This window comes from Epinephelus fuscoguttatus, linkage group LG4 (assembly GCF_011397635.1).
Source record: "Epinephelus fuscoguttatus linkage group LG4, E.fuscoguttatus.final_Chr_v1".
NCBI classification, from domain to species: domain Eukaryota; kingdom Metazoa; phylum Chordata; class Actinopteri; order Perciformes; family Serranidae; genus Epinephelus; species Epinephelus fuscoguttatus.
This window is the reverse complement of record NC_064755.1, coordinates 29,472,699-29,499,790: the sequence shown is the minus strand read 5'-3', so window position 1 is coordinate 29,499,790 and position 27,092 is coordinate 29,472,699. Positions and strand designations below refer to the sequence as shown.

General features: G+C 40.8%; 1 protein-coding gene across 1 annotated transcript; it reads left to right on the top strand.

Annotated features, from left to right (window-relative positions):
* cd82b (CD82 molecule b) lies at positions 1 to 26,903 on the top strand. The gene is made up of 9 exons (XM_049573836.1): positions 1 to 159; positions 5,972 to 6,044; positions 7,291 to 7,363; positions 13,843 to 13,967; positions 16,637 to 16,711; positions 19,140 to 19,238; positions 21,411 to 21,584; positions 23,321 to 23,404; positions 25,103 to 26,903. The coding sequence occupies exons 2-9, from the start codon at positions 5,982 to 5,984 to the stop codon at positions 25,178 to 25,180; spliced, it is 771 nt and encodes a 256-aa protein (XP_049429793.1). The 5' UTR covers positions 1 to 159; positions 5,972 to 5,981; the 3' UTR covers positions 25,181 to 26,903.
* The last annotated feature ends 189 nt before the right edge of the window (positions 26,904 to 27,092 follow it).

Genomic DNA, 27,092 nt, shown 5'->3' with positions numbered 1-27,092 from the left:
CCAGACACACACACACACACACACACACACGGACAGAAACAGACATACACACAACTTGTTTCTCACCAGACAGTTTAGTCATTCAGCAGCAGGCAGGCAAGAAGACGGTCGACCCCTCAGCCAACTGTGACCATCTGCGGAGAAGAAGAACAAGTCAAAGTAAGTTTTAGCGTTAACTTAATCACGTTAACATGTCTGTAGCTGGCAACAATAGAAGAGCAACTTACGCTGGAATCTTTGTAGTAACGTTAAGTTAGCCGCCATCTCCTTTGCCTCAAAAACTTTGTCCAGCTCTTTAAAAAAAACACTTAATGACAAAATGTCTACTAAACTTACAGTAAATTAACTAGCATGTTTCAGCCGTTAGGTTAGCTTAGCTGTGTTAGCGGAGGAGACGTCAGTTGACAGTTGACGTTAAGCTAACGTTCTTTAACGACCGAACTGATTTGGTTCGGATAACCGTCGATAAAGTGTTCAAGTAAGTCACTGGAAAAATGAGCGAAATAGCTCAATTTAACCCGTAAAAGTGTTACGTTTTGTAAAATATTTGAGTGTTAAGTCATCTTCTAGAGCCAGTTAAAGAAAGTGAAACTGGTTTGACAGTGGCAACCTGCCTGCCATGGTCACGTCTCAACTCAATGTGAATTTGTGTGCAATGTGCCGTCTGTTAATGGTTCCAGTATGATGTGTGGCTTTAATATTATGAGATGTATTGAATTATATCTATGTTGTTGTGCTTTAAAGAATCTCGTGTAAAACAAAGACGTTAAAGCTGGTGTCATATCCAAAAATGAGGGACCTCCTGGTTACACTGTACTTCACTGGGGGAGCAGTGAAAAGCCAGTATTACTTATTTACTACTGAGGATAACTGTCCACATCACAGGATCAAGTGTCTCAACTCTAAAGTGTATTTCAGCCTCCCGTTGAAGTGATGGAGACTTCAGCTATTAAAATAATGTGTGACAAGAATCAAACCCCTTTTTCTGACTAGTTTGATGCAGCTCTGTTGTTGCATCCTTCAACAAAAGCCCTGGTTATGTACATTTATCATCTGTGTGACATTGTAATTTTACAACAAAGCTGTCAAAGGGGAATCTATGGATACAAACTGTGTTAGGATCCGTGTGTTTACAGTAAAAAGGGTTGTAAGATGTAAGGAGGCATTTCTTTGGAAAATACTGAATAGATGCAGTGAGCAAAATGAGCAACATCCAGTTGCCACATTGCTCTTGCAGAGCTCTTGCATTACGTGCAAGCTTTTTAGCAATATTGTGGTTTACAAGCAGGAATACATATCTGAGCATGCACACCTACCTACCTCCTAGCTTTTTTTCTCCATTTAGTTTTACTGCAGAAGTTAAAAGTAGATTCATCAATTATTCAGTGACAGGATTTGCTTTGGAGTTTTGGTCGCAATTCAGCTAGACATGTATCTGAAGGTCTTTAACAGCTATTGTGTCCCACATGATGTATCTTGAGGCCACAATACAGCAGAGGCTAGTTGTTTGATGCGGTGTAGGACACCACAGCCTCAGGCTTTTAGTGAGTGAAGCCTCATATTTCCAGGTCCAGGTCCATTGCAGCTACTGATGGTGAACAAATTGAATTGTTTTCTATGTGTGTGTGTGTGACTAATAATTCAGCCAGACGATGTAATCTGTTATATCTGACGTAAAACCCCCAAGCCACATTCTTTTCCTCTCTGTTTTATATAATAAAATAAATACTTAGCTGCTTTTTTTTTTTTAAAGGTCAGACTTAGAAAGCCGTTTTAATTAATTTCTAATAGGTGTTGTGGCGTTATCTTCTTGTATATAGACCAAATGATCAAAAAGCTGATCAGTAATATCTAGCATAAGATAATTTCTGTTTTGTCTTGTTGCCAAAGATGCATCATCATTTCCACTGAAAGGTGGGAAGCCACCTGGCACTGAAGCCCTGTGTGGGATTTCTCCCCATTATGTCATAAGGGTCCTTTTGATGCTTCATGGGAAATACCCTCCATCCCACAGAATTTGTTTACGCTTATCAACTGATGAAACATAGTCTAGACTAGAGATTTCACATTTCCTGGATGATCGAAAACCTTTACAGATGTAAGCTATATTTTGATAATGAAAATTATGATTACAAGCAGGCCTACTCCTCACCCTCGCAAGCTGCAGCATTATTCACAAAACTGAACTTACACCTAGAACTGTTTCCTCTTTCTCAAACAACACTCATTACAGAGGGACAAACAACATTGTTTCAGATGCTAAAGCAGGATTCTGGCATGGTATTAAGGGCTTTAGTAGCAGGCAAGTTCGTGCCAGCGTGTTGGCCTCACAGATGTGTAAATGGGTCATATATGAACAAATAGAAGGTGGCGGTAGATAGAGGTTGGCACATTGCCTTGCTTTTTGTGTGCGACAGGGCTGTAGTTGGTCCATTTTGGGTCCATGAGAGACGCAGTCGCTGCCATCTGCCACTAATGCTGCCTTCATAATTATCTGTACCCTGCGCTTGTGTGCTATTTGTTTTGTACAGTTAACTTTAATTTCAGTTTAGTGCGCCCTCAACAGTTTGTGATGGTGATCACACCTTATGCCAAACCACGCGAAGGGAAATGGGGCTACGAAAGGGGAAGAAGTGACTGCATGAGGTCACAGAGTTTGGAAAGCTCAGGTGACTCATTTGCATCTTTCTTAGAGAGTCATGTGTTTTCCTCATGTGGTTTTTGCACCATAAGCCTCAGCCTTACTGTCCTCTTTTTCCGCTGTCTCACTTCTGACAATCTACATTGTCTTTTGGTTTTAGCAGCATCATGAATACGAACTGTTACACAAGGTTACTGTTTCTTGGATTTGCCATTTGACTCCGCTTTGAATTTCCATTGCACTTTCCAATCCTTATTTTCGCCATGGAACAGATTTGTCATTCACTTTCAGGGAGTCCCGTGTGATTGGGTTTGTCTAGGTAGGTTCAGCAAAAATAAACCTATAAAATGGCCCCACAGTTTACAGTATCTGCTCAGTGTGTGACTTTGCTTGGAGGCTCTGCAAGAGTGTATTTATGGTTTGGTTTGGCTTTGCTGCTAGCCTCAATATGTTCAGTTGGCTGCTTCGGAATGAATTGGGCGCTCCCGTTAGACTATTTAATTTGTTGTTGTTGAAAAATACAACATGTAGCACTGAGGCGTTGTAGGGAATTGTTTTCAGATGGACAGGGCTCAGTCAACAAACAATGGTTGTCATAACTAAGCCTTTTTTAATCCGCACTGCTGCTCAGTATCTAGACATAAAGACCAGCAATCTCCTTTAAGGATTATCGTCTTTGCAGGGGTATCTGCTGTGTGGTTTGGGCTTTGTACTGTGTTCAGCTTTGTAAACATGAATTGTGTTGCTATTTAGGTTATCAAGTACATTTAATAGTCTAGTATCAGTGGTCAGTAATAGTAACCTCAGCCGTCTTTTGACAGGCCTACTCTACAGATGGTGTCTTCCAGCCAAGCATGTTTGCTCGGAAACATAGAGCCTACAAATTATTTTTGCACTCCCAGTTCCCTTGTCTTGAAGTCAGCACTTTTTTTTAATGGTTTCTTGGTTAGATGCCTGAAATAAGGTCTGTGTTTAACACAAGCTTGAGAGGCTTTCATGCTTTGTTCTACAACATAAGATACATCAGTACTGTAAATACCCCCTTGTAAATTTTGAAGCCTTTACGTGTCTTAAAAAAGATGGTTGATAACAACTGGCCAAATGAGACTACAGAATGTCAGCACGCTGAATACGGCTTTACCTCGTTGTGGCAGTGACTGTGAAGTCATACAACTTTGGTGTAGTTTGTTTATAGCCTAACATTAGCTTTTTACTTCTGGCAATTGCATTTACACTTCAAAAATCATAAAAGTGTTTTTCATTTGTAAAGATTATCCCACCGAACAAAACGTGAGTATCATAAACTTTTGTTTGCCACAAGCTCATTTTCAGCAGCAATCCAAAATCCAATGGAAAAACTCCATTGACTTTTTGTTGAGGAAACCAGGGTGATGCTAACATTTGTGTTGCTCTTGTGATGCTTCCCAGCGGCTCAAATTGTATTACTTGGTGCATCCTTACTTTCAGTGTTTTAGTCATTCTACAGCCCCTTAAATCTATCTGGGAAGATTAAATTAGACAAAGAATTTTGAAGGAGGAAAAGTTTAATAATGTGTGACAGTATAGTGTCACTTCAGTCAACAGGCGAAATAAAATTAACACAATAGTTTTCTTAAAAAAAAAAGAGGGAAGTAAACAGTATGGTAATGGGAGTTAAATACGTGTCTAAATTAGGCTGCAACTCATTTCTTGTTGTCATGATACATACGTATATTCAAAAGAGATGACAGCTGAGGTATTATCACTTCCCTTTTCATTTGCATGTACAAACAGACACACCACTAATCAACTGAAGGGGACGATAAAAGTCTAGTCATCAGATCTGAGGGATGTTGGATAAGTAAATGCTCCAGTATGACTCAAAACAATTAAATTGGTAATACAGCATATTAGTCTATGCAGAAAGTTATATTTTGCATCATGAAACATTGCTTTTTTACTTACCCAACCAGCACTTGCCCTGCTAATAAAGAAATCCACCATTAAACAGTGCAAAAAATATGGGACCTTTGTAGTGACTGTATCCTTTATACTCAGCAATAATACACCATAGACATCAGGTCATGGGTTTTTGCTTCCAGAAGTTTTAAAATAAAAGTAAATACACAGTACTATCGGCCCAGGCATTGGGAAGAACCTTCAGTTTTGATGTAGAAGAGACAGGGAGAGGAGAACAGCTTGTCATCTGATACACGGGGAGTTGTCTCTATAGGATATTTTCAGACTCCTCAAATAACCACAATAGCCGGTTATATTTTCAGTGCTCCCAGCGAAGGAAAAGGTCTGGTTGTGGTAAATATTTTCTTTTGCCTTGTGCAGCCCAGGCTGAATCGTGTTGCCAGAGTTTCATAGAGTGTCCCTACTGTGCTGTATGTGTGGTGCTGGCCTGGCCTACAGGTGTTTCCACAAAGGAAAATGTTACTCACAGAAAAGTCAGTGAATACAGTCATATGTGTAGGCTTGTGCAGTCATGTATACATCTGTGCACATGGTAGACTCAATTATAGATGAGTGGGAGGTAAAGTGATTATAAAACAATGCTGACATCAGTGCAGCATGTCCAAAGTTAAAATGTCAGACAGTTCTGGGCTTGCTTTGATGGTCTGATTCACAACATTATCGTGTTGTCTATAATGGGTTCTATGACAGCAGTCAGACGTATTGAATATGGCTGGATGTGGTTTTATAGGCTACTCTTGTTGTACATTTGGCTCAAAGTAGCCAATGAAATCGACTGTAAAACACTGTGTTTCTAACCAAGCTTGTAACTGCTAGTAAACACAGTTGTAGACCGGCCTGGTTCCCCTTCTGCTTGTGATGACAATAGCATGTCTAACCACATGCTGTCATGGTCTCCGCACAGTCATCATGACTTCACCACTCGCCACTTTGTGGTGGTCTTCTCTCCAATCTGTCTCTCCAGGGTGGTTCCTCTCGTTTGTCATGAATTAAACTATATTTGTTAACAAATTTGCTTTCAAAAGCATACTATACTGTCATAAAACAGTATAAGCCATAAGGCAGTTGTTGTCTTATAAAACTAAAGAAGGCTGGACTGTTTAAAACTGGAGAAACTTGGCAATTAGGTTGGATGTTGCTTTGAAGATTGAAACTGTGTTTAATCAGGGACCCAGCTGTGCAGATTTTCCTGTGTCCTTGTTTTATGGTATGCAAGGTTATCTCAAGGCTTGCTGTCTTTGTTTTGTTATTGTATAATTTCTCCATCTTGTGTCTGTCTTCTCTTTTTATCTCACACGCCCACACTAGACTGCAATATTACCCTCTGATGTTTCATTTAACCAATAAATTCTGTTTATTTCTGTCTTCCAGAAGTGCAGCCATGGGGAAAGGATGCATTACAGTCACCAAGTACTTTCTATTCCTCTTCAACCTGCTCTTCTTTGTAAGTATTCACATTTCCTCATCACAGCTTGATGGCATTGGTACAGTACTCGCAAATGCATAGCCTGCATTGTCAGACTCATGTCACTTGACTTACCACTTTGTCAGCAGCTTTATTTACCTAAGATAGAAAGATAGGTATGTTGTGCTCCTTCAGCTGAATCAGACACTCGTGACGCATTGGGAGCCTCCTGATGCCTTTTAGCTGTTTTAGTTTTTATTTGAATAAGCATCCTTTTTCAAATAGTACCAGACATTAATGGAGATACATAGGGAAATGTTGCCGCAACTCTGCCTGAAGCGAGGGACTTTACAGAGTACCACAGCATAGCCAGGTCTAAACAACAGCAGATGGTTTCTGTTTGTTTCCTCCTCTCTCACACCGGCCACACCATGAAGTCCAGGGGTTGATAAAACCCCAGACTCCTAAAACTGACTCTACGAGGATGTCCAGACCTTTCCAATGAGACTGCGGCCGTAAACCTGATGCAGACCTTTTGATGTGAACACTCAACTGGTGCCTAATAGGAAGCGTGTGTGTTTGTGTCAGTGTTTGTCCATGTGGACAGATTAGACTAGTGGAGGTTAGGGGAAGCCAGGAAGTGGTGGGCTAATGATGGCTGCTGGGAGCTCAACAGTCTCTCTAAATGAACGGCTCTTCGCCAGGGCTCTAATGAGTGTTGTGGAGTTGGGGAGGGGCGGCACAGTGAATCAACAGAGCCTGTCATCTCTGGATTTTGCCCCCACTACAGTGCCCCACAACTTCTAAACAAGGGCCCTCTTAATTACATAGAAGTTCTGAACTTCATTTCCGCATTACGAGGGTACAAAGGTGAAAATGATAATTTTCTGAGGCTTCCAGACGCCAGTGATAAAAGGTTCCAGTCTAGAAGTGATGACTTTTCTCATTTCTGATAGTCATGACCCCGTTATCCTTACTTATCACTGTTCAATTTGCTGTTCTGAATAGGATATGGGTGACTGAGTATAACTGGTAGATTTGTGGCTGGCCAATTGTGAGAAAAATCAGCAGAGTGGGTCTCTTCATCCTCTCCACATCCTCTCTCTCTCTGCACATTGCTGTGAGAGAAAGAGACATGCAGACAGAGAGGATCTGATTAATTCCAGATGTGACAGACTGAGGAAGCATAAATAAGGCCCTCTGTTTAAGACACACCAGCACACATTCTTTGTTTTACTCTCACATGAGATTTGGTGGCTGATTCTTTTCTGCTCCCCCTCCGCAGATCTTCGGAGCGCTGATCATGGGCTTTGGCCTGTGGGTCCTCTTTGATAACCAGAGCTTCATTGCTGTCCTACGTAAGTGTCGTCTCACTCACACACATCCGCTGTGCTGCCATCATGTCCTTTAGTGATAACACCCACGTCAGCAAACATTCAGCACTTTTGACTCATGTCAGTTCAGCTAGTCTGAGCACAGTAGAATGGGGGGGAAAGAGATAGGAGAGTGGGCTTGTCAAATCTTTAAACCTCTGGCCTACTCTGCAGAGCTTATGTGAATTTTATCCCATAGCACTCATTCCCAAGGAAACACCAAGGGATTTTCGCAACAAACCAAAAATATGACTAGCAGATGAAACTTTATGACTTCCTCAGCCTTTCAAAAGCTTCCCTGTAGAGTCGACTCGCACTGATAGACACATCTGTGGAGATCCAGGGAAGTAGCTTAGTCAGAGAAGGTGACAGACTCACAATTACCAAGGCATGTAGAGTTGTTTTATCTTATGTCAGTAAATAGCAGCTTTATTTCCCCCTCAGTCTCCATAGAGTTGTACTTTAAACTTGCTGGTTCTCTCAGCTCCCAAGATGGCAGAGGTGCACAGATAGAATCCCCCACCTTCACAGATGTTGTCACAGATCTATTTGTAGACACTGCGTGGTGAAAAAGAAACCAAGCCTTGGAATGGCATGCTCCTAAGAGATGAGGTTATCAGCTTTGTCGTAAACAAAAACATATCTACATTAGGTTATCTGCTGTGAAGGCACTAGAGAAAGCATAATGAAACCCAGCTCCAGCTGAAAAGAAAAAGGGAACCACGGATGGAAACTCTTAGTTGCCATAAATCTTGTTACAAATGCTTTCAGTGTATTCATCCCAGATGGAGAATCGCCGAGAGCAGCAGTAAGGTTTTCTCCCGACATCAGTGTATAAAGAAGAATTCTTTCAATTTATTATCTGGCAACTTAATATGTGTTGGTAGTCAAATATAGTGTTTCCATCAGTGAAACTGTGAGACCCCTTTACTACAGGAGATGGGCTTATGATGTGGGTTGCAGAGCTGCGCCTGATGAGTGTTAACCTATTCAGCTAAACCTCACATGTGGTTAAAGCATGTGGGCTGTGCCAGTCTGAGAAGACTATGAGATTTACCGAGTGAATCACGTCTTTCAAGCTAAAACCATTATTTGATTTAAGGTCCAGTGTGTAGGATTTAGGGGGATATATTTGCAGAAATGGAATATATTATAATAAGTACATTTTCTTTAGTATATAATCACCTGACAATATAAATCGCTGTGTTTCCATTACTTAGAATGAGCTGTTTATATCTACATAAGGAGCAGGTCCACACGAAGATTGCCATGTTGCACTGCAGTGTTTGTACATTAGCCCAATACAATCAAACCAAACACTGGCTCTAAATAGAGCCATTTTTTTCTGCACTGGCCACTGCTTCGCGACAAGCTGGGTCAGAAAAACTGCTTTATTCAGTCTTTATACCAGTTTAAGAGTGTTTGTTTTGGAGAGGAAGAGACACAGATAAATTGGCTCCATGTAAAAACCTCCTGAATGTCTTGATCTTACATTATCAGAGAAAAAAGGTGAGCACAAATTAGCAGGTGCTGGGCTAGTGGTCTGTGTCCGACATGCCAAACAGCTTTGGAGAAACGCTGATTTGTAATATGAAACTGCTTTATTCAGAGATTTTACCAGTTCTAATCACAGGGTCTGTTTGTTTGGGAGAGGAGGAGACTTTTGGGATAATTCAGCTCCCAATAAATTCCTCCTGAATGTCTGGATCAGAAAAAAGGAGAGTGCACATAAAGTTACCAGAGAAAAAAGGTGAACACACAGGAGCAGGTGCTGGCCTAGAAGAGGGAAGGGGAAACACTGATTTGTAACATGAAACTTCTTTATTCCGTGTTTTTGATCACCTGATCCATTTGCTTATGAGGGGAAAATACCTCTGTGAATCATTTGGAATATAATGGAATTTTAACGGGGGGACATTTCAGCTGGTCGAAACCTGCAGCTGTCACAGCTAGATGCCACTGAATCCCCCTGAATCTTACACACCACTCAATTTTTCAAGCAAACGTGCTAAATGTTGTCTGGTTCCGTCTTCTCAAATGTCAGGATCTGCTGATTATCTTGGTTTATAGAATTGTAAATTGAATATCTTATTTTAGTCGGACAAAGGAGAGTAATCTGAAGACATCAAATTTTACTATTTCATTGATATGATGATTTAATTATAATTAATGTGAAAATAATCAGAAATTGCAGCCTTAACCTTTTAAGCCCCCATTTGAAGTCCAAACTATGGGAAGTTTTATGATGAGAAAGGCCAGTCTCTGAGGGCCGAGCAGAGCTGGAGAAATCTATATTTAGGCTGGAGGTCTGTGCTGCTTTGACTAATGAGTTGTGAAGAGGCTGAAGTTATGACAAAGACCAACCAGAACTGACCTTGTGTCCTAAACTAGTAAGACTGAGTCTTGTCTTCCTCTCATATTTCAGCCCTCGAGGTCCCTTCTAGGGGAGGAATCACTTCAAGGTTGTTATTGAGCTGAGTTTGCTTATCTTCAGTCAGGCGTCCAGAACATAAAGGCAGTACAGTATCCATCATCCCTGCCAGCCCCCAATCCTATTGTTATGATAATCCATCTGTACCTCCTGTGATAGCAGAGATCCTGCTTCACTGATACCCTAAGGATATCCCTTTCTACGTGGAGCTTGATGACCTTCTCTGATCCATGTATTTTTGTTCCATGTACGCTGGATGGGTCAACCTCGACTCCAAACTGGGTCCCTGAATTTCTAACCTCACTGGAATTCTCTTGCCACTCCGTGGAGGGAAAAAAACCAAAGCTGCAGGCAACTCTGTTTATTGACTCTGTGTGTTCCCCTCAGAAGTTGTACCATTGCCTGACCATAAACAGGATCTCTGTGTTTTCAGTTTCCATTCTTTATGAGTTATATTAATAGAGGCCTCAGCAGCTGTCCAGTGACTTCAGAGAGGGGAACTTTGGGAATGTTTTGGTTTCAGGACCCCTATTTCTCATACCCTCAGTTTACACCCCGCTATATCAATACAGCGCTGTTAATAGTTTACCTCAGTGACATGATGCCTTGAGTTTATCTTGCTGGCACTTGCTGAAACACAGCTTGCCTTATGTTTAAACAAAAGTCAGCCTTGGAAAGAGGTCTGTGAGCCACAGAGTGTGCCAAAGCACAGTTTGGAAATATGCTGCGGATTAATTCAGAAACTTTCCAAAGTCATGAACAGACAAAAGGCAACTGGGTTGGAAAATGATTTTTCTTTAGGCTGCTTAAACTCTAGAAATTAAGCAGGAAGCTGATCTACTTATGTTTACATTTTTAATCTATACATAAAGTCAACCGTGACTTTTCTTCAGCTCTACACAAGCTGAATGTGTGGCTCTGGTCATGTTTACAGAAAGACCTGCAATACTAAACAGTCCCCCTCCTCCCTCAGCAGCTCTCTTGAAAGGTACCATAATGCTTGCCTCTTTAAATGGAAAGTTCCATGGAAACCACCCGAAAAACTATTTTCGAATATCTAGCAGCGACCTAAATGGAAATGTGCCATAGTACACAACAGAGCACAGTAACCAGGCGAACACATGCTGACTTCAGAAAAAGTGTCTGTGAAATAACCACAGAACACAGATGTTAGCTGCGCTGCAGGAAGGCTGTAAAGTTCGGTATCTGTTGCTCTGCAACTTTGATACACCTGACAGACGGGCTGACAGGAAGCACTCCTATTTTTTTTAGAAATAGCAACTAAAATATAAAAACCGCCTGAGCATGTTCCATTGTTAGGCACTGATGTGGGAGGAAAAAGTAAATCCAAAGATTAACTGTATTGTTATAGCATGCCAAGGATATTAGAAAACTGCTTCAATTAGAACCTTCAGAAGTGGTCACAGCAGAGAGTCGTTTTGAGGTTGCATTAGTGTTGCATGACGTTTCCTCTAACTCCATGGTGTATGTTTTTACTGGAACAAGTGTTCATTTAATCACTGGGCTGCAGGGAAACTAACACACAAACATCTTTCTCAATTACAGTTCCCACTTTTAATAACCATAGAAAAATGGCTTATGATCTGCATGGAAGAAATATTTGGAATGCCCACTCACTAAATCTCTTATGCTGATTAAATGTGCCACAACTTAGTGCAGTGTAATAGTTCTGCTCCACATTGAGACTAATAACCGTGATGGAAATCTTTGTATCGAGCACAAAAAATGACTGTATCCTGCTGTTCAACACTGCTTCCTTTTTTCTATCTCTGCACTAGATATTGATCTGTTGCACCACTAACAAGATACTCTGAAGTCTGTTGCATGCTTTGTTTGCCATCTCTCATGTTTAGTGTATTTCATTGGTTTCAATCAATCTCTTGACAGCCACTGAGGCTCCCACATAAACCATTGCATCTTGCCAAAGTCTTCAGGTAGTTAATTCCTGCTTTTTAGGAACTTGTGGACATCTGTTCCGTTTGCAGATGCTGGTTTTGTGTGTGTGTGTGTGTGTGTGTGTGTGTGTGTGTGTGTGTGTGTGTGTGTGTGTGTGTGTGTGTGTGTGTGTTAGAGAGAGAGAGATTAAAATAACATGCTTCAACACAGTGCTAGATATAGCCTAGAACATACAGTATGCCTGTCTGCCTCCCTTTAAATGCTACCCTGTAGCCACATAAACACTCTGCATATGTCGACCGACGTACTTTTACCTTTCAATTATTTTCAAAGCGCCACAACATGTGTTGCTCTGGTAACTCATATAGAGTCAGCAATGTTCATGTGTGTAATAATGTTGTTGGGCCAGTGTGTGTACTTTGTGTCTTGTACATTTATTTAAAGTCACTAAATGTTTCAGTACATTAAACCATCGATGTACAAAATACGCTCTACATAATATATATATTTTTACATAAGGGCTGTAACTATTATACTATATATTATAGTAATGGAATTATACTTTCTCAGAGTCTAAGGTGACATCAGTCCAAAGCCTAAAGACTTTTACTTTACAGTGATATGAAACAGTCCTTGTAAGTCTTCACATTTGAGAAGCTGGAACTAGAAGATGGTTGAAATTTTTGCTTGAAATTGACAAGAAATTATAACTCAATTATCAGCAAAAATGTCAAGTAGTTTTCTGTGGATTGATTAATTGACTAGTTATTTTAACTCTTGATTACATATAGAATGGGTTGTCCTGACCTGTTAATTGATAAATATTCTAGAGTCACTGTTTTTACCTATACAGTAGATTCAGTTGTATGGCAGCAAAAAATCAATAGATTTTCAGTCTTGAGTTAAAAATCTTATTCTTGTTTATGTCTGTACTTGAGTGTGGCAGTTTATTCCAAAGAATCAGGCATGGTAGAAAAACGAACTGCTGTCTTACAGATAGCTTATTTATCTTTGGAAGAATGACACAGCCTGCATCCTGTGATACTGAGTGTATGTGACAGAATATAAAGACTGAGGATGTCTGCAAAGTAAGGTGGTGCTAAATCATGAAGCAACTTATAGTCTGACTTGGATGTATGTGTAGACAAAAGTTGGCTTGATGTATGCAGTAGCCTAGAGTTGTACTTGGAAAGACATGTTGTTTTTACAGACCGTGGGATAATTAATATTCATTGTGCCAGAGTGTGTGTACGGATGATTGCTGCACGAAGCATCAGCATTTAATGTGATAAAGGAAGCCAAGAAACAACATTGTATTATATTCATTGAGCAGCAGCAGCGGTGGAGGAGCTGCTGTGTCTGTCAGCTTCTTCACCAAATGGATGGGAGTGAGTTATCTGATAGCTCTGGCTGGTTCGCTTGGCCCAGGAATCTTTGGGAGTTGGAGCCATTTCACAGAGCTCAGATTCTGGCTTCATCTGCAGACCGAGCTCTGACTCTCTGGAGCTCCTCCAGCCCAGATAACACACAGCCACATAATGGCTCCAGTTTATCTCCTCTCCAACCTTCCAATCTTCCATTTCAGTCCCTGCCCCCTCCTCCTGGAGCTCTCCCGCTCCACATACCAAAGAGGGAAATCAATTAATCTCGCCACACATTGGTCCAACTCTCTCCGGTGGCCTATTAAAATAATCTTTTGTGGGAGAAAAGCACCAGAATATTCTGAATTCAGAGAAGTGAAAGGTTTGCACTGTGAATCATTTTTGGCTGGCTGTTACCATCTGTATCAAAATGGTTTTGCATGTGAAGAGGCCTTCCTCTGAGCGGCATTTGTTTGCACGCGCACACACTGTGGTTAAAGTTAAAAAAACAAGAGCAGAGATCAGGGCCCTGCTGCTGTTATTCTATCATAGCATCATGCATCAGTGTCTTTTGTGTTCTAACTGGTTGTTTTCTGTTTAAAAAGAGGAGCTGAGTTTAACCATAAAACTGAATTTAACTACAAACTGTTGCTCTCAAACTACTGTAGCAGGTGTTGAGTTTACAGCACCCATGTTGGTTTCAGTGGTTCTGTCTAAGTTTAACTCTTCTGTGTGTCTCTGTCTGTTTTCTGCAGAGGAATCATCAGACACAGTGAAAGTTGCCTCCTACATCCTCATTGGAGTGGGTTCGTTGTCAATGGCCATGGGCTTCTTCGGCTGCATAGGAGCCATCTACGAAATTCGTTGTCTGCTGGGTCTGGTGAGGATTCGGAACATTCATTTTAAGCTCCAGTGCTGACATGCTACTGCTTGTTTTCATTTTCTAAAAGGCTGAGATAGGGTTAACACCCCCACCACAGCGAAGATAGGGTAGTATAAAATTAAATGTGCATGTGAAACTGCAGCATCTAACATGTGACCACGGTCATTGTCACACCTAAAACTAAATGATATGTTATTTATTTATATAATATTATTTAATCTCTCTCACCTCTTATTTTCTGTCATCTTTCTAATGTTGAGTCTCTAAATAAAGTTATCTCAGTAGTTGTTGGCTCTCTTGCCAACCACAGAGGGGTTCTTTTTTTATCTACAGAGCCTACCAACAATATTGTTTATATTTTAATGTAGTTACAGTATACTTACGTTTTGTATGAAACATTCACACAAATGCACCTGGTTGAGATCTCAAGCTTGGCTAAGAACACATGATAAATTCCTGCTGACAGTAAAGCCTTTTCGTGTTTGTGCTTATGTGTGGGCTGGGGCCTCGCAGCATGTGTGGACTTACAGAGGGGAGGGGGGTGACAGGGATAAAGCTCGAGAGATGCAGGGGGTACAACAAGAGCGGGGATGGGTGCATGACCTCTACAACGTTAAACCTGCTAGGGGTTAACTGAAGCACCGCTGTGACCTACTTCTCCCAGTGACAGTGACCAGCTGGCAGAGGACTCCCCCATCACACAAAAACACACACACACACACACACACACACACACACACACACACACACACACACGCACTAGTTACACTCAGGGAGGACATACATGAGTCTGTGGAAAGATCTTTAATGGCTTGCATTATTCTTGCATAAGGTTTTACAGGTTGGAGATTCAGATTAACAAATATGTAAAATGAAAGATAAAATGTCTGCTTTTCTCTTTTGTGCTTGTTTTATTTTTGTGTGTAAATTGAGTGATTGAGGGGGTTGTGGTGGTGGTGGTGGTGGTGGTGGTGCTTGGCCCGGAAACAAGTTATGCAATTGTGATCTCTGAAGTTGAGAAACAGTTGTTTGTTTAAACATCCAGCAGTTACAGAGCAACACTATTTGCATTGTGTAGTCATATTTGTGTCCATCTGATGAACATAAGTCCAATATTCAGTCTTTTGGACTTTTAGCTCTGTTTTTGGTCTCTACTAACTCCTGAGAGAAATATCTGGCTCCTAAGCTGCTCAATTATATATTCACCATCTAGTCACTGTGTCTGCATTTTGGTGCTGAGCAGGTAGTTTTCAGTGGGTTTTTAAAGCTTTTACTTAGAAAACAACACTATGTGAGCAGAGTCAGTGAACCAAAACAGTAAAGATGCAGGTTGAACAGCTAAACAATGAGCTTAAACTGACTATAAAGCTCCTTAAAGCTGAAGGGAGCTGCAGGTTTGGTTGATAATTTGATGTAGATCACCTCACCTGACCCCTTTCCATTGTCACATTCTTTTCATTAAAACATTCGATTATATAGCAGCTTATTGCTTTTTTTTCTTTATTTAATTTTCCATAATTTGTAAACAAGATATATTTGATTTCCTACAGCATTGTCAGTAGGAGTGTAACGGTACACAAAAATCACGGTTCGGTACGTACCTCGGTACACAAGTCACGGTTTGTTTGTTTTTTTCAGTACAGTAATGAAAAAAATAGACAACTATTAAATATCTTTTACTTATTGGTAACCTTATTAAAACATACCACCACAGCAGTTAACTCTTTTTACACAATTTTTTGAATGAAACAAATATATATAAAATCCTGCTTTTTCACATTGTTTGAATGAAAATAGAAATATAAAAGTGAAAAATAAAATCTTGTTTATTTAACACATTTTTTGAATCAAAAATATAAATTTCTGCTTAAACAATTTTACTCAATTAAAATAAAAAGTATAGTGCACCTGGTCAGCTTTAAAGCCTGCTCAGATTCAGTTTTACTAGGAACTTACTTAGCTTTCCCACTTTGTTAAAGTGCAGTAAACAAAACATGCTTATATCTAAAGTGCAGCTTAAACAGTTTTACTCAACTCCAATGGCGTTGGTTATTTCTTTAGCGCGATAGTCAGGGAAACGCTCTTTCTTTTTAAATGACGACGATATCGTAGTTTGCACCAGATTGCTTTTTCTAGTCATGCCAGTTAGCGTTCAAACTCGGGTGGTGTCGCTTTAGATGCGTAAGCACATTAGACGTGTTTCCCAAGTACATACCCGACTGCTGTTCTGCAGTGTCAGCACATTGCTTTTGTCTTGTCCACTTGTTTATTTCCATCTTCGTATTTTACCCTGAAACTAAAGCGTTCCCAAACGGAGGACTTAAGGTTTGCGGGTGGATCTTCAGGTTCGTCAGGCTCACTTGCCATGTTGTCAGAATGCCAGAATGCGCTGCACAAAGTGAAAGCCGAGATTTACGGTCGGACTCGGTCCGTCACTCAATTATGTCCGTCGGGGAACTAGATATTTTAAATGGTTCGGCTTGAAAAACGGAATTAAAATAAAACAAAATAAATTAAAATAATATCCTGCGCCCAATAATTCGGTACAGGGTCGTGCCAAACCGAAAGTCGCGTACCAAACGGTTCGACACAAATACATGTACCGTTACGGCCCTAATTGTCAGTGGTTTAACAGTTTTGTTGATAGTTTCTGTTATCCCCCACAGTACTTCACCTGCCTCCTGCTCATCCTCATCGCCCAGGTCACAGCTGGAGTTCTCATCTACTTCCAGAGAGATCGGGTAAGACACTAACTCTCTGATGCACTTTATCAGTGTACTGTTCTCCTTTCCCCTTTTTCTCAATTTCACTTCTTTGTCATTTGTCCTCCTGTCTTTAAGGGTATTTTTAGGCTTCTTCATTTTTTCCCCCTTTTTTACTCTCTGTCCTAATTTGAAATCATTTCACCTTTAACCCCTCCCACTGGTAACACTTGAGCCTACTGGGTATTGGTACTTTGATCTTTCACAGCTGTGAACGGCTATGTTTAGGTCGTAGCTAAACCTGTGAGGAAGCCCCCCGCATCCTGTGATCAAAGTGTTTAATACCTCATGAAATGGAAAGTGACGTGTTGTTGGTCTGTGACTGATGTGACGTTGGATGGATGCTGATAGAAAGTGAAATAAAGAAGGTGGACTGAAGGAGGGCTGTGACAACGGTAGAGGAAGTAGTGAGCATGCTCTCACACTGAATGTTTCCATTGTCATCTTTCTTGGTTCCCCAGCTGGGTGTTTTTGTTTTTGGTGTAAGAGAGAGAAGACAAACAAATCCATGGTGAATGAGTGTTGCTAAAGCTGCTGTCATATGCTGACACATTAAATTGGTATGTCTAACACTGCCTCATCTAAAACAATAATTATCACTCCAGGGACAGAAAGCACTTTCTACTGAAGTCTTTGATGAAACAGAGCCCCCTGCAGGCAGGATGAAGAGTTGATTGAATATGTTTCAGCCTTTGCTCTGACTTGAGTTGAGCCTTTGATAGACAGATAGATGCATAAGCCCAGGGTTAAAACTAAAATCATTAATAGACAGCAAAGGGCAAATTAGAAGATAATCACAGGTCACAATAAATACAGTCGCTGTTTAGTTTGTCTAAAATGGACGATATTTGATGTTTCTTGTAACCTGAAGGCTGAAGTGTTGCTTGTGGTCCACTTCTCAAGCTAAATAAAGGATTTAAAAACTCACTGGAGAAAAAACACATTGCCAAGAAGCTGAAAACAAGGCTGTTCTTCTGAACTCATGAAAAGCCGATGTTGAAGTTCACTGACACTGCAACACCAACAACACATTTCGAAAGGACTGTTTTGATCACGGCCCTGCCTCGCCAATAAGTTTAAAGACAAATCACAAGTGATGCACCTACAACAAGACCACCATAGTAGACAAGGAGTTTTCAATGTTTTTTAGGCCAAGGACTGCTTTGGTGAAAGAGAGACAGAGTGGGGACCTACTACTATATATATTGTAAAAAAAAAAAACAAAAAACTGAGTTCTATATTAAACTAGGCAGATGAAGGTTGTCAGGCAGAGGGCCATATCAGCCTCAGGCTGCAGTCTTGACCTTGCTTTTCAGGCAGCTGAGGAAGGAAAACACACTCTCTCAAAGATAAGGTGTCGGAAAAGGACAATATGTTGGATTCATGTTAATGTGTTTTTTCAGACATAGTAAAAAAAAAAAACAATATAGCAGAATGCAGACAGTATTATAGAATACATCCCAATATCACACATCCTTTGTGAGTTTTACATCTGTGGAGTATTTGGGTATCTTTAACATGTCACTCAACTCACATTTAAGCTTACACCATGAATGAGGATGATCATCAAACACAAGTAGGACATGAACTCTCCTCCTCTAAGGCCTAGCCTATTGAATCAGGGGTCAAATCAATAGCAGCACTGGCCTAAATAATAGAGCCAGCATGTTTACACTGTGCATGTGAAGGGAGTGTTTTGTTTGAACACAGCAACCTCACGGACCGGTTTCACACTCTGAGCTCGGTCATTCCCTCCCAGGACATAAAATGCCTTTCCTTTGATAAACGTCACACCTGTACGACTCAGGATAGGCGGAGGCTGCTGTCTACCTTTCAGCTGTTAGCCCTCCAGCATGTGTGCGTGCATGTCTGTGCACACAAGTGTGTTTGTGTGTATCTCTGAGAGCACGTGTGTGTCTGCAGCCTTTAGACGGGCTCCCTGTGTTTAAGGCTTACCACAAGGCAGGGTGGTGCCATTCCCAGAATAGAGAGAGGCTCTCACTCATCTCCTGTAGAGCTCTGAAGATACATGGCTGCTACCGCTCTGTGGTCTTAGACACATAAACACAGAGTCGTGCTCCTACCAAGCTGTATTTGTGCAATGTTTCAGCCCAGTATGGGCAATACCACCCGAGATGTTACCCCAAGAAACATTAAGTTCAGATGTTGCTAGTAAATTTTAGAAAAAGGTTTTGTGCGGGTGTGCTTGTTTTCTTTTCTCAAACACTGCCTCTCTGCTTTGCACCAAAGACAGATTTCTATGTGACACAGCCTGTTTACTCTTTTTATAGCTTATAAACAAACATGCACACACATACTGTTCATGTACAGCTATTTATAGTATTTGTATCAACTACTGATGTGGCCCATAAACCTTGTTGATAATGTCTTTTCATCTCACTTCCAGTTGAAATATGAAATGTCCAACATCATCAAGGGCATGATAACCAACTACACTGGCCAGAACAGGACCACAGAGCACACCTGGGACTACATTCAGAGGACGGTGAGTTTACCCTTCAGCCTGGTTGTACAGCACACAAAATTTAAAGGAATAGTCTGGATCGTTTGAAGTGAGGTTGTATGAGTTACTTATCCACAGTCAATGTGTTACATGCAATAGATGTCGTCATCACACCCTAGGAGGAGGCAGGGGCAGTGCCATGGAAGCTAAGTAATGTACTGCTATGGATGGGGGCAGCAGCAAAGTGCATTTTAGCCACTTAAAAAAATCAAAAACAGTTTATCTGTACGCTGTATTTAGAATGTTTTCACTGCTTTACCTTGCCACAGACCTCACTGTCCAACAGGGAAGCCATTAACAGCTTCAGTTCCCCATCTACACTCTTGTCAAAGCCACCGGACTCCATTGAGAAAAACGTTAATTTTAGCTTGCTGAACACAGGAGCTGCTGGTCTACAGCTGCCTCACTCAGTTAGTTTGATTGCGTTATTGTGCTACTTTGGTGAATCCAAACTAAACCTTTTAAACGCCAAAGTCATACAGTAACACAAACAAACAAACTAACTGATCGAGGCAGCTGTAGAGCACCAGCTCCTTTGTTCAGCGATGATAAATGAGTTTTTTCTGGCTTTTAAGAGAGCAATATAATGGCTTCAGCTCCCTATGGGAAATTGCTATCTGATGGCAAGGTAAAGCAGTGAAAATATTTTAAGTATAGCATACACTTAGAATGATATTAATATTTTAGGTGGCTGTTTTACTGCTGCCCCCGTCCATAGCAGTACATTGCTTAGTTTCTGTATCGATTGACTGACTATGGATAAGTGCCTCATACAACCCCATTTAAAAAGATCAGAACTGTCCCTTTAATGTTAAATGAATAAACTCTAGGAGGCATCAAACAAGTCTGTTGTAATAAAGTGATAGTTTGCATTGCTGGTACCATTAATACCCTTTCAGTTTAAAACACAGCCCATGACATCATGCCAGTATTGTCATAAGAATATGTGCTACGTAGATACACGAACGGCAGCATGTTGGATTGACAGATGTTATCTTAAGTGACTCTTACAGTGACATGAGGCCATATATTTTTAGAATTGCACCCTTCAGTACTTGTCACAAGTGCTCTTCATTGTAATGCTGCATCCACACAGTGACAGCAGAACTGGAGGAACATGAAAACTTCTAATTACTCCAGAATGAGCGCTCATGGTTAACCACACTGCTAGCCCTGTTGTCACATTACTTAAGTAGCCTAAATTAGCTACTGTTGTGACGCATCTGGAGCAGCTGGTTAACAGAATGAACCAAATACAAACAAACTGTGTATAGCTCCTTTTAAATGAGTGAGTCAGACTCAAATCACAAATTTGCTGACTTTAGACTTGACTTAACAAAATCAAGAAAAGACTTGCAACTCAACTTGGACTTTAACACCAGTGTCTGATGTCCCACCTCTGCCGATTACATCAGACTTTTTCTAAGTGTCCATCATGGTATTGAGACATGCAGATAGTTTTGGTTTTATGTGCCAAGGTTTTGAAATTAGTCTCTAAGTTTCTTTCCTCCAGCCCAACACAATAGAGCTGTCTTTATCGCTCACTTTGGATAACCCACAGACCCCACAGTGGAAAGTTTTAATTGGACCTATTTTCTACTGAGAGGTCTGTGGGTTTAATGCTTTGAAGAGAGCAAACAAAATTCCATTCACTTGTATTGTTTCGGGCTGGCAGCAGAAGTCTAAGAGAAGGATATCTCAGAATCTCAGCACACAAACCTATTGAGAGAAAGTATGTTTTGTTTATTTTTTTTTTGTAATTTGGATGAAATGACTCATAAAACTAATCAGCGCATTGCAAATAAAAACAGCTCTGAAGCAAGCTGAAGTGAGATTGTTTCATGCTCCAATGAAGTTTATGCATTTTCTTCACTATCTCCTTCCTCCTTCTCTCTGTCTCTTTCCTGCCAAGCCTCTTTCCCCTGGTCTTTCTGAAAACAGCAGCCAAGAACAGATTGGTCTCAAAAAGAAACACTCATTCATAATGAGCCAATACATTTGCTACTTTTGCCTTCATCTTATTTATTTTGACATTAACTTCTGTCTCTCCTTTTCTTCATGTGTCATTTTTCATACGCTTTTAAATCATCTTCAGCTTTTCTTTTTATGTCCTAATCTTTTCACTCACATCCTCCCTGTCTTTCATATCACCAGATGAAGTGCTGTGGATGGACTGGTCCAGGCAACTGGTCTGAGAACATTTTGATCAAGAACAGCTCCCAGTACCTCTACTCATGTTCCTGTCGCAATGGCACTATGCCTGGCACGGACATCAAGGACGTAGGCCTGTGTGAGCACCTGTCCACAGATCTACCCATCTATGAAACGGTAAATCACAGCACTGTTTTGTCACTAAGGTTGGAAATCTTGATCGTGAATTTATTGATGAAGCCAACAGCTGAGTTTTCAAACTCATTAAAGTATCAAGTGTCATGGCTGGCACAGCAAGCATTACTCAAACAATATATGTGAACACATTTGTTTTATAGAGAACTATAACTCTGTGATTGGTTGTAAAATGCCTCCAACTGTTCCTCCCCGGTTCATAATTTTTGTGGTCACTCACTCACTCAATTTCACCGTGTGAAACTGCTGTGTAAAGCAGCTGCAGCTCTGGTCTGACTCGCTGTGCTGAACCAACTACTTTTTCTGAGACGGGATTTTTTCCATTAATGCAGGTGTTCGCTCTGTCTGATGTGTTGGATGTCACTTAGCTCAGCTGTTTTTGCTTTCATTCAGAATATCTTTAAGTTGGGCTGTTATAGTACACAGAAGTCAAGGTTCAGTGTGAGGTCAGTATGGAGGGAAAACAATCCAAATGCATAAGGATATGTTAGTTTTCATTTATTTAGAACAGACAATAGTGCAAGTGTCAAAGGCATACAGAATCCTCCTGCTGGGTACTGAGAGCATTAGTTCCAATCTGACTATTTAAGCATTACGACCCTCCAAACTTGTTTTTCACTGTATTGAGCAGTAAAATGTAAATGTCTGAGTGATGCTGTCAGATGTGTGTTTGCATGTTCAATGTGTTTCCATTTGCATTTCTAACAGCAGTGGAGCACAGACGAAACACTGTCCTCGTCATACTGTATTCACAAGTCTGTCTTCATTGCTGTTGTAGCTTATCAGGAACCCGCAGGCGGGTCTTCTAGCTCCGGTGTTTAATTTATGCGCGCCATAGTGTGAATGATGAGCACATATATCAGCTTGTTATACTGACCTCAGCATATGTTGCAAACAGTCAACAGCTAAAAGTTTTCAGACAGGTCTTACACTTGTGCACTTTGGTTCCGCATCATGTGCATCACTCTGCAAAGGGCTGCATGCACTGAACCATGACCCCTGCACCGTAATAGTTTGGTACAAATACATGACCTGTTAAAGACCGGTTTTTCAATGATACTACTATGGTGTATGTAACATTCATTTTAATGTATTTTTATCCTTGGTAGGCGTAACATTTCCTGTGATTATGGGCACGATTAAGCCTTTATTATGGGGTTTCAACCTGGGTTTGCTACCCAGCCCCTGTGAGGTCTACAGAAATGGTAACATTCAGAACAGACCCAAGTCTAAACCCTGCTCAGTGTTACTTCAGCTGAGTGCACAATGCTACAGCACGCCTGCATTGTTCTGACAGACCTCACACCTTTCCTCATTACGTAAGTCAGTTTGACTGGCGTTGTGTAACTCCGGCTGCCAGCTCAGTGTGGCACTGTGGTCATAACTTAATCAGCAAATGAATACTGTGTTGTTTGTGCTGTGCGATTTGTGCAAACAGCAGGAAAGCTCTACTATTCTGTTGTTTGGTCTGCGTGTTTTAGAATCTTTATTCTGTCTCTCCCTCCCTCTCCATACAGTTTTCCTCCGCTCAGCTAAGCCATGTTATTCTTCCCCTCACTGACTCAGTCCAAAGACAACAGTTGTGTTTTGAAAAGGCTCTGTTCATGTCCGGCTGGGATCACGTAGCCATTCATCTCTGCTCTACACGTCAGTCTGCAAACCCCCCTCTTTCCATGTCTTTCTTAACCTCTTTCTCCCTCTCTTGTTCTCTGCTCCAGGGCTGTATAACCACTGTGGAGAAATGGCTCCTGGACAACTGTGGAGTTATTCTGGGAATCTGTGTCGGTGTGGCAGTTGTGGAGGTATCCATCTCTCCCCCATCATTCCATACAGATTTTTTTAGACTATCTTAGTACCATACTTACATGCCATATGAGCTGTAGTTTGATAGAATTTGGTCAATGTTATTATTTGTTTTGACTATACTGACCTTGAATTGATCCCTTCTTGTTGCATCATAAAACACATGGCACTCAGTCCACACAGAAATGCATTCGTAGTTTAGCCAAAGCTAATATGGTTAAAGGAACAGTTCACCATTTTGGATATATGCTTGTTTGCTTTTTTGCCAAAAATAGTTGAGAAGATTGTTACCACTCTCATGTTTGTCTGTTAAATATGAAGCTGCAGCCAGTGAAGGGAAACAGCCTGACTCTGTTTACAACACTCCCATATAATGTGTTGTTTTTACACTTGACTTCAGTGTAAATAACAGAGGTAAAGACATAGCAATTTGTGAGCTATATAGGTGCAGGAAGATAGAGTCCAGACCTCCAGTCTTTATGCTGAACTGTCTCCTGGCTGAGACATTAGATTGGTGTCTTTGTCAAGTCTCATGACTTGCTGAGAGCATTTAACTCTCAGCAAGAAAGCCGAATAAGCAGATTGCTCAAAATGTCTTAATTGATCCTCAACAAAATCATAGAGGTATTTAATTTAATTTGATTAATGTTTAATTCGTAAAGGGATAATGTACATGAATCAACATTCAAACAAATGTAAATGCACCTGAATTAGGTGAAAGGCTAGTTTTCATTGGCAGTTTGTTTGCCTGATGTTGGTACAGTATGTATAATAGTTAAAAACATACAAAGACATACACAGTACAGTTCAACATATACAATTTAAGCATATACAATATAGTTAATCAACATGAGCAGATACAATCCAAACAGCAGATGATAATGGTACAGTGTGAGTACAGTCAAGTCAAGCCTATGTATACAGCATATTTCATACAACAGGTGTACACGCAATGTGCTTCAATAAAGGCAAAGATCACACATGACAAAAACAATGGGAATGATACTGATTTTAAAAAAAAAAAAAAAAAAAAAAAGGTTTTACCCCTTGACCCCACACTTTAAACCTGACTGAAAGCTAGCAAGTGAAGGTGTATTCGGTTTGCTTTTAAAAGAAGACACTGCTGTAGCAGACCTTACAAAAGGTGGAAAGTCGGTGTGTCATAAAAAGCAAAATGTGACAAAGTGCAATGAAAGCAGGCTCAGCAAATAAATTATGATGTACATGAAGCATGTAACTTTAGTGTCACTAAAACCTCCACTCCACCAAAGAGATGGAAAATGGCAGCAGATGAGAATATGAGATTTGTGTGGAGCAATGAGGAGACTGTCACCTTCCTGAAATTAATACAGGATACAAACATAAATGGCAAATTTACATTATGTTTCCTACATTGTTTTCCACTGCTTGATTCGACTGGTGCTACGTCATCTTGTCGCTTAATGGCAGCTGTCCTGAGATTTAGATCTCCAAACTCTTTATCTCAATGAACCAGCTCCTAACATTCACATGGACGTGATGTATGGAAACCAACAATACACAAATTTAAGTTAATATTAGCCCCAGATTTGACTAGAAACCGTCCTCTGATGTCTTTGTGTTTTAATTCTCTGGCTCCAACATGTGCATGTTTGAGTGAGTGCTCCAGTGGTCAGTTTCAACTCTGGTAACTAAGCTGACAACTCCATTTCCTGCAGCTCCTCGGGATGATCCTCTCCATGTGTCTGTGCAAGAGTGTCGTCCAGGAGGATTATACCAAAGTACCGAAGTACTGAGCTGAAGACAGAGCCAGCTTCACAGCACACACAGATGGACGGACTCTCTCCTCTCTCCCTCCCTCTCTCTCTCCATGCCTCACATTGTTATGAACACACATACAAATTAAGACAGCTGTCTCCACCATTTGAGCTTCTCCTGCCTTGACAGCTGTGCAGATTTCTCACGCCCCATATGTCCCACACTCACACACACACACACACACACACACACACACACACACACACACACACCTCTCAATCAAGCTTTGACACACTTGTTGGACAGACGTCCACAAGTTACCATTGTTGTCTTATGATTTTGTGTTTTTTAAGGAGACATTTGTGTATTTTTGGTCATATTGTTTTGGTGTAAGCCTGAGAATTTGCGGTTTGATACTATGCAAATGTTCATTTATGTGTCCTCAATGAAGCGCTTAGCATAGTTAGTAGAGAGAGCACTTTAGCAACATGTGGTGAGCTGAGAGCTGGAGCATCTTCTGACTCTGGGGCACGGAGATGAGAGGGAGACGGGAGGGTGTGGGTGTGTGCGTGGTAGACGCTCTCAAGGATTAATGCCACTTTGTGATCCTGCAGCTGGTATTTTTGGTGCAGAGTGTGGAGGAGAGGCCCAGGGCAGGGCTGCTGTGGTGGAGGTTTTGGCTTCTGTCATCAGCTCCTTGTACCCAGTAGCCCTGATATTAACCTCCGTTTACACCCACCACCACCGCCGCCTCCTCCTCCCCCAGCTCTCCATCATCTGGTAGCGTCTCTAAATCACGTCTCTGTCCTCCTCTCGGGTGTGTCTGACTGGGAACCAGTAGCTTTCCAAAATGACTAGTTTTGCATGAAGTAAGTGTGTGTATGATGTGTTGAGTGAGTATTTTATTTCTTATTTTATATTCTCATGTCATCTCTGTTTTTTGGTTTTTTGTTTTTTTTTTACAACTGTATATATATAAGACTGGTAAGGGATTATGGCACTCCAGTGCTTGGTCAGCATTTTATATGGGAAAGCTGTCACCCACATGCTCTTGTTTTAAGAGTCCTATTGTTCTTCGTTCCCTCTCTGTCGTTTATGATGTACAGAATGTGGCTGCCACAGCAGCTTGTCAGCACTATTTTAGTCTGAATCAGAGAAATCTGAAACCTTAAAGTGGATCTGTCATCACTGTCAAAGCTATATTTTCATTTCCTTAGCATAGCATGAGTTTGTGAACAACCTCCCGTAGCGCCTGCCCCAAACATCTCTATTTAAGCTCCTCACACCTGCCTTCATTTTGAAAAACCCCATTTTTTTTTTTACCATCATAGCAGTAATGTGAAAGCGTCAGCTGTGCGACCACAATTTCCATTCTCTGCGCGATTGTTTGTTTTCCCAGAAGTCATTTTGCTTGGTTTGATGCTATCGGTAACAAGGGCAGAGAAAAACGCTGGAAACTAGCAGTGATTGCATATTTCAAAGGCCGCTACGACCAGAGAATGTTCGTCAACTCATGCTGCCTTTGCTGGAAAAAAAAACCCGTTGCTTTGAGTTTCCTCATGCCACTTCTCATCATCTCGGTTCTTCCACTTCATTTCAAACACACTATTATCGCTGAATTTATGGTTAATTTAGTGTATAGATTGCACTTCTATGTGATTTATGTCTCACGTGACTCATTTCAAATTGTGTTCATCATGCTGCAGTGACACAAGAGGGCACAAAGTGTCCATTTAAAAAAAAAAAAAAAAAAAAGAACAATTGTGGCCTCCAGAACTGCAGCAAGCCTCTATTTTATGAGCTGCCAAATTGAAACTATAATTTATCTTAATGAGAGATGAAGGCTTTTTATTGTGTGTTTAAAATATTTTTACACTTTTACAAAAAAAGATTCTGTTCAGTAGAAAAAAAATGTAGTAAGCCATGTTTAAAGATAAATGTTTCTTTTTA

Coding starts and splice junctions, on each gene's coding strand:
- cd82b (XM_049573836.1), top strand. CDS start 5,982: ATGGGGAAAGGATGCATTACAGTCACCAAGTACTTTCTATTCCTCTTC. Junction 7,364..13,842: donor GAGCTTCATTGCTGTCCTAC/GTAAGTGTCGTC, acceptor TGTTTTCTGCAG/AGGAATCATCAGACACAGTG. Junction 13,968..16,636: donor TTCGTTGTCTGCTGGGTCTG/GTGAGGATTCGG, acceptor TATCCCCCACAG/TACTTCACCTGCCTCCTGCT.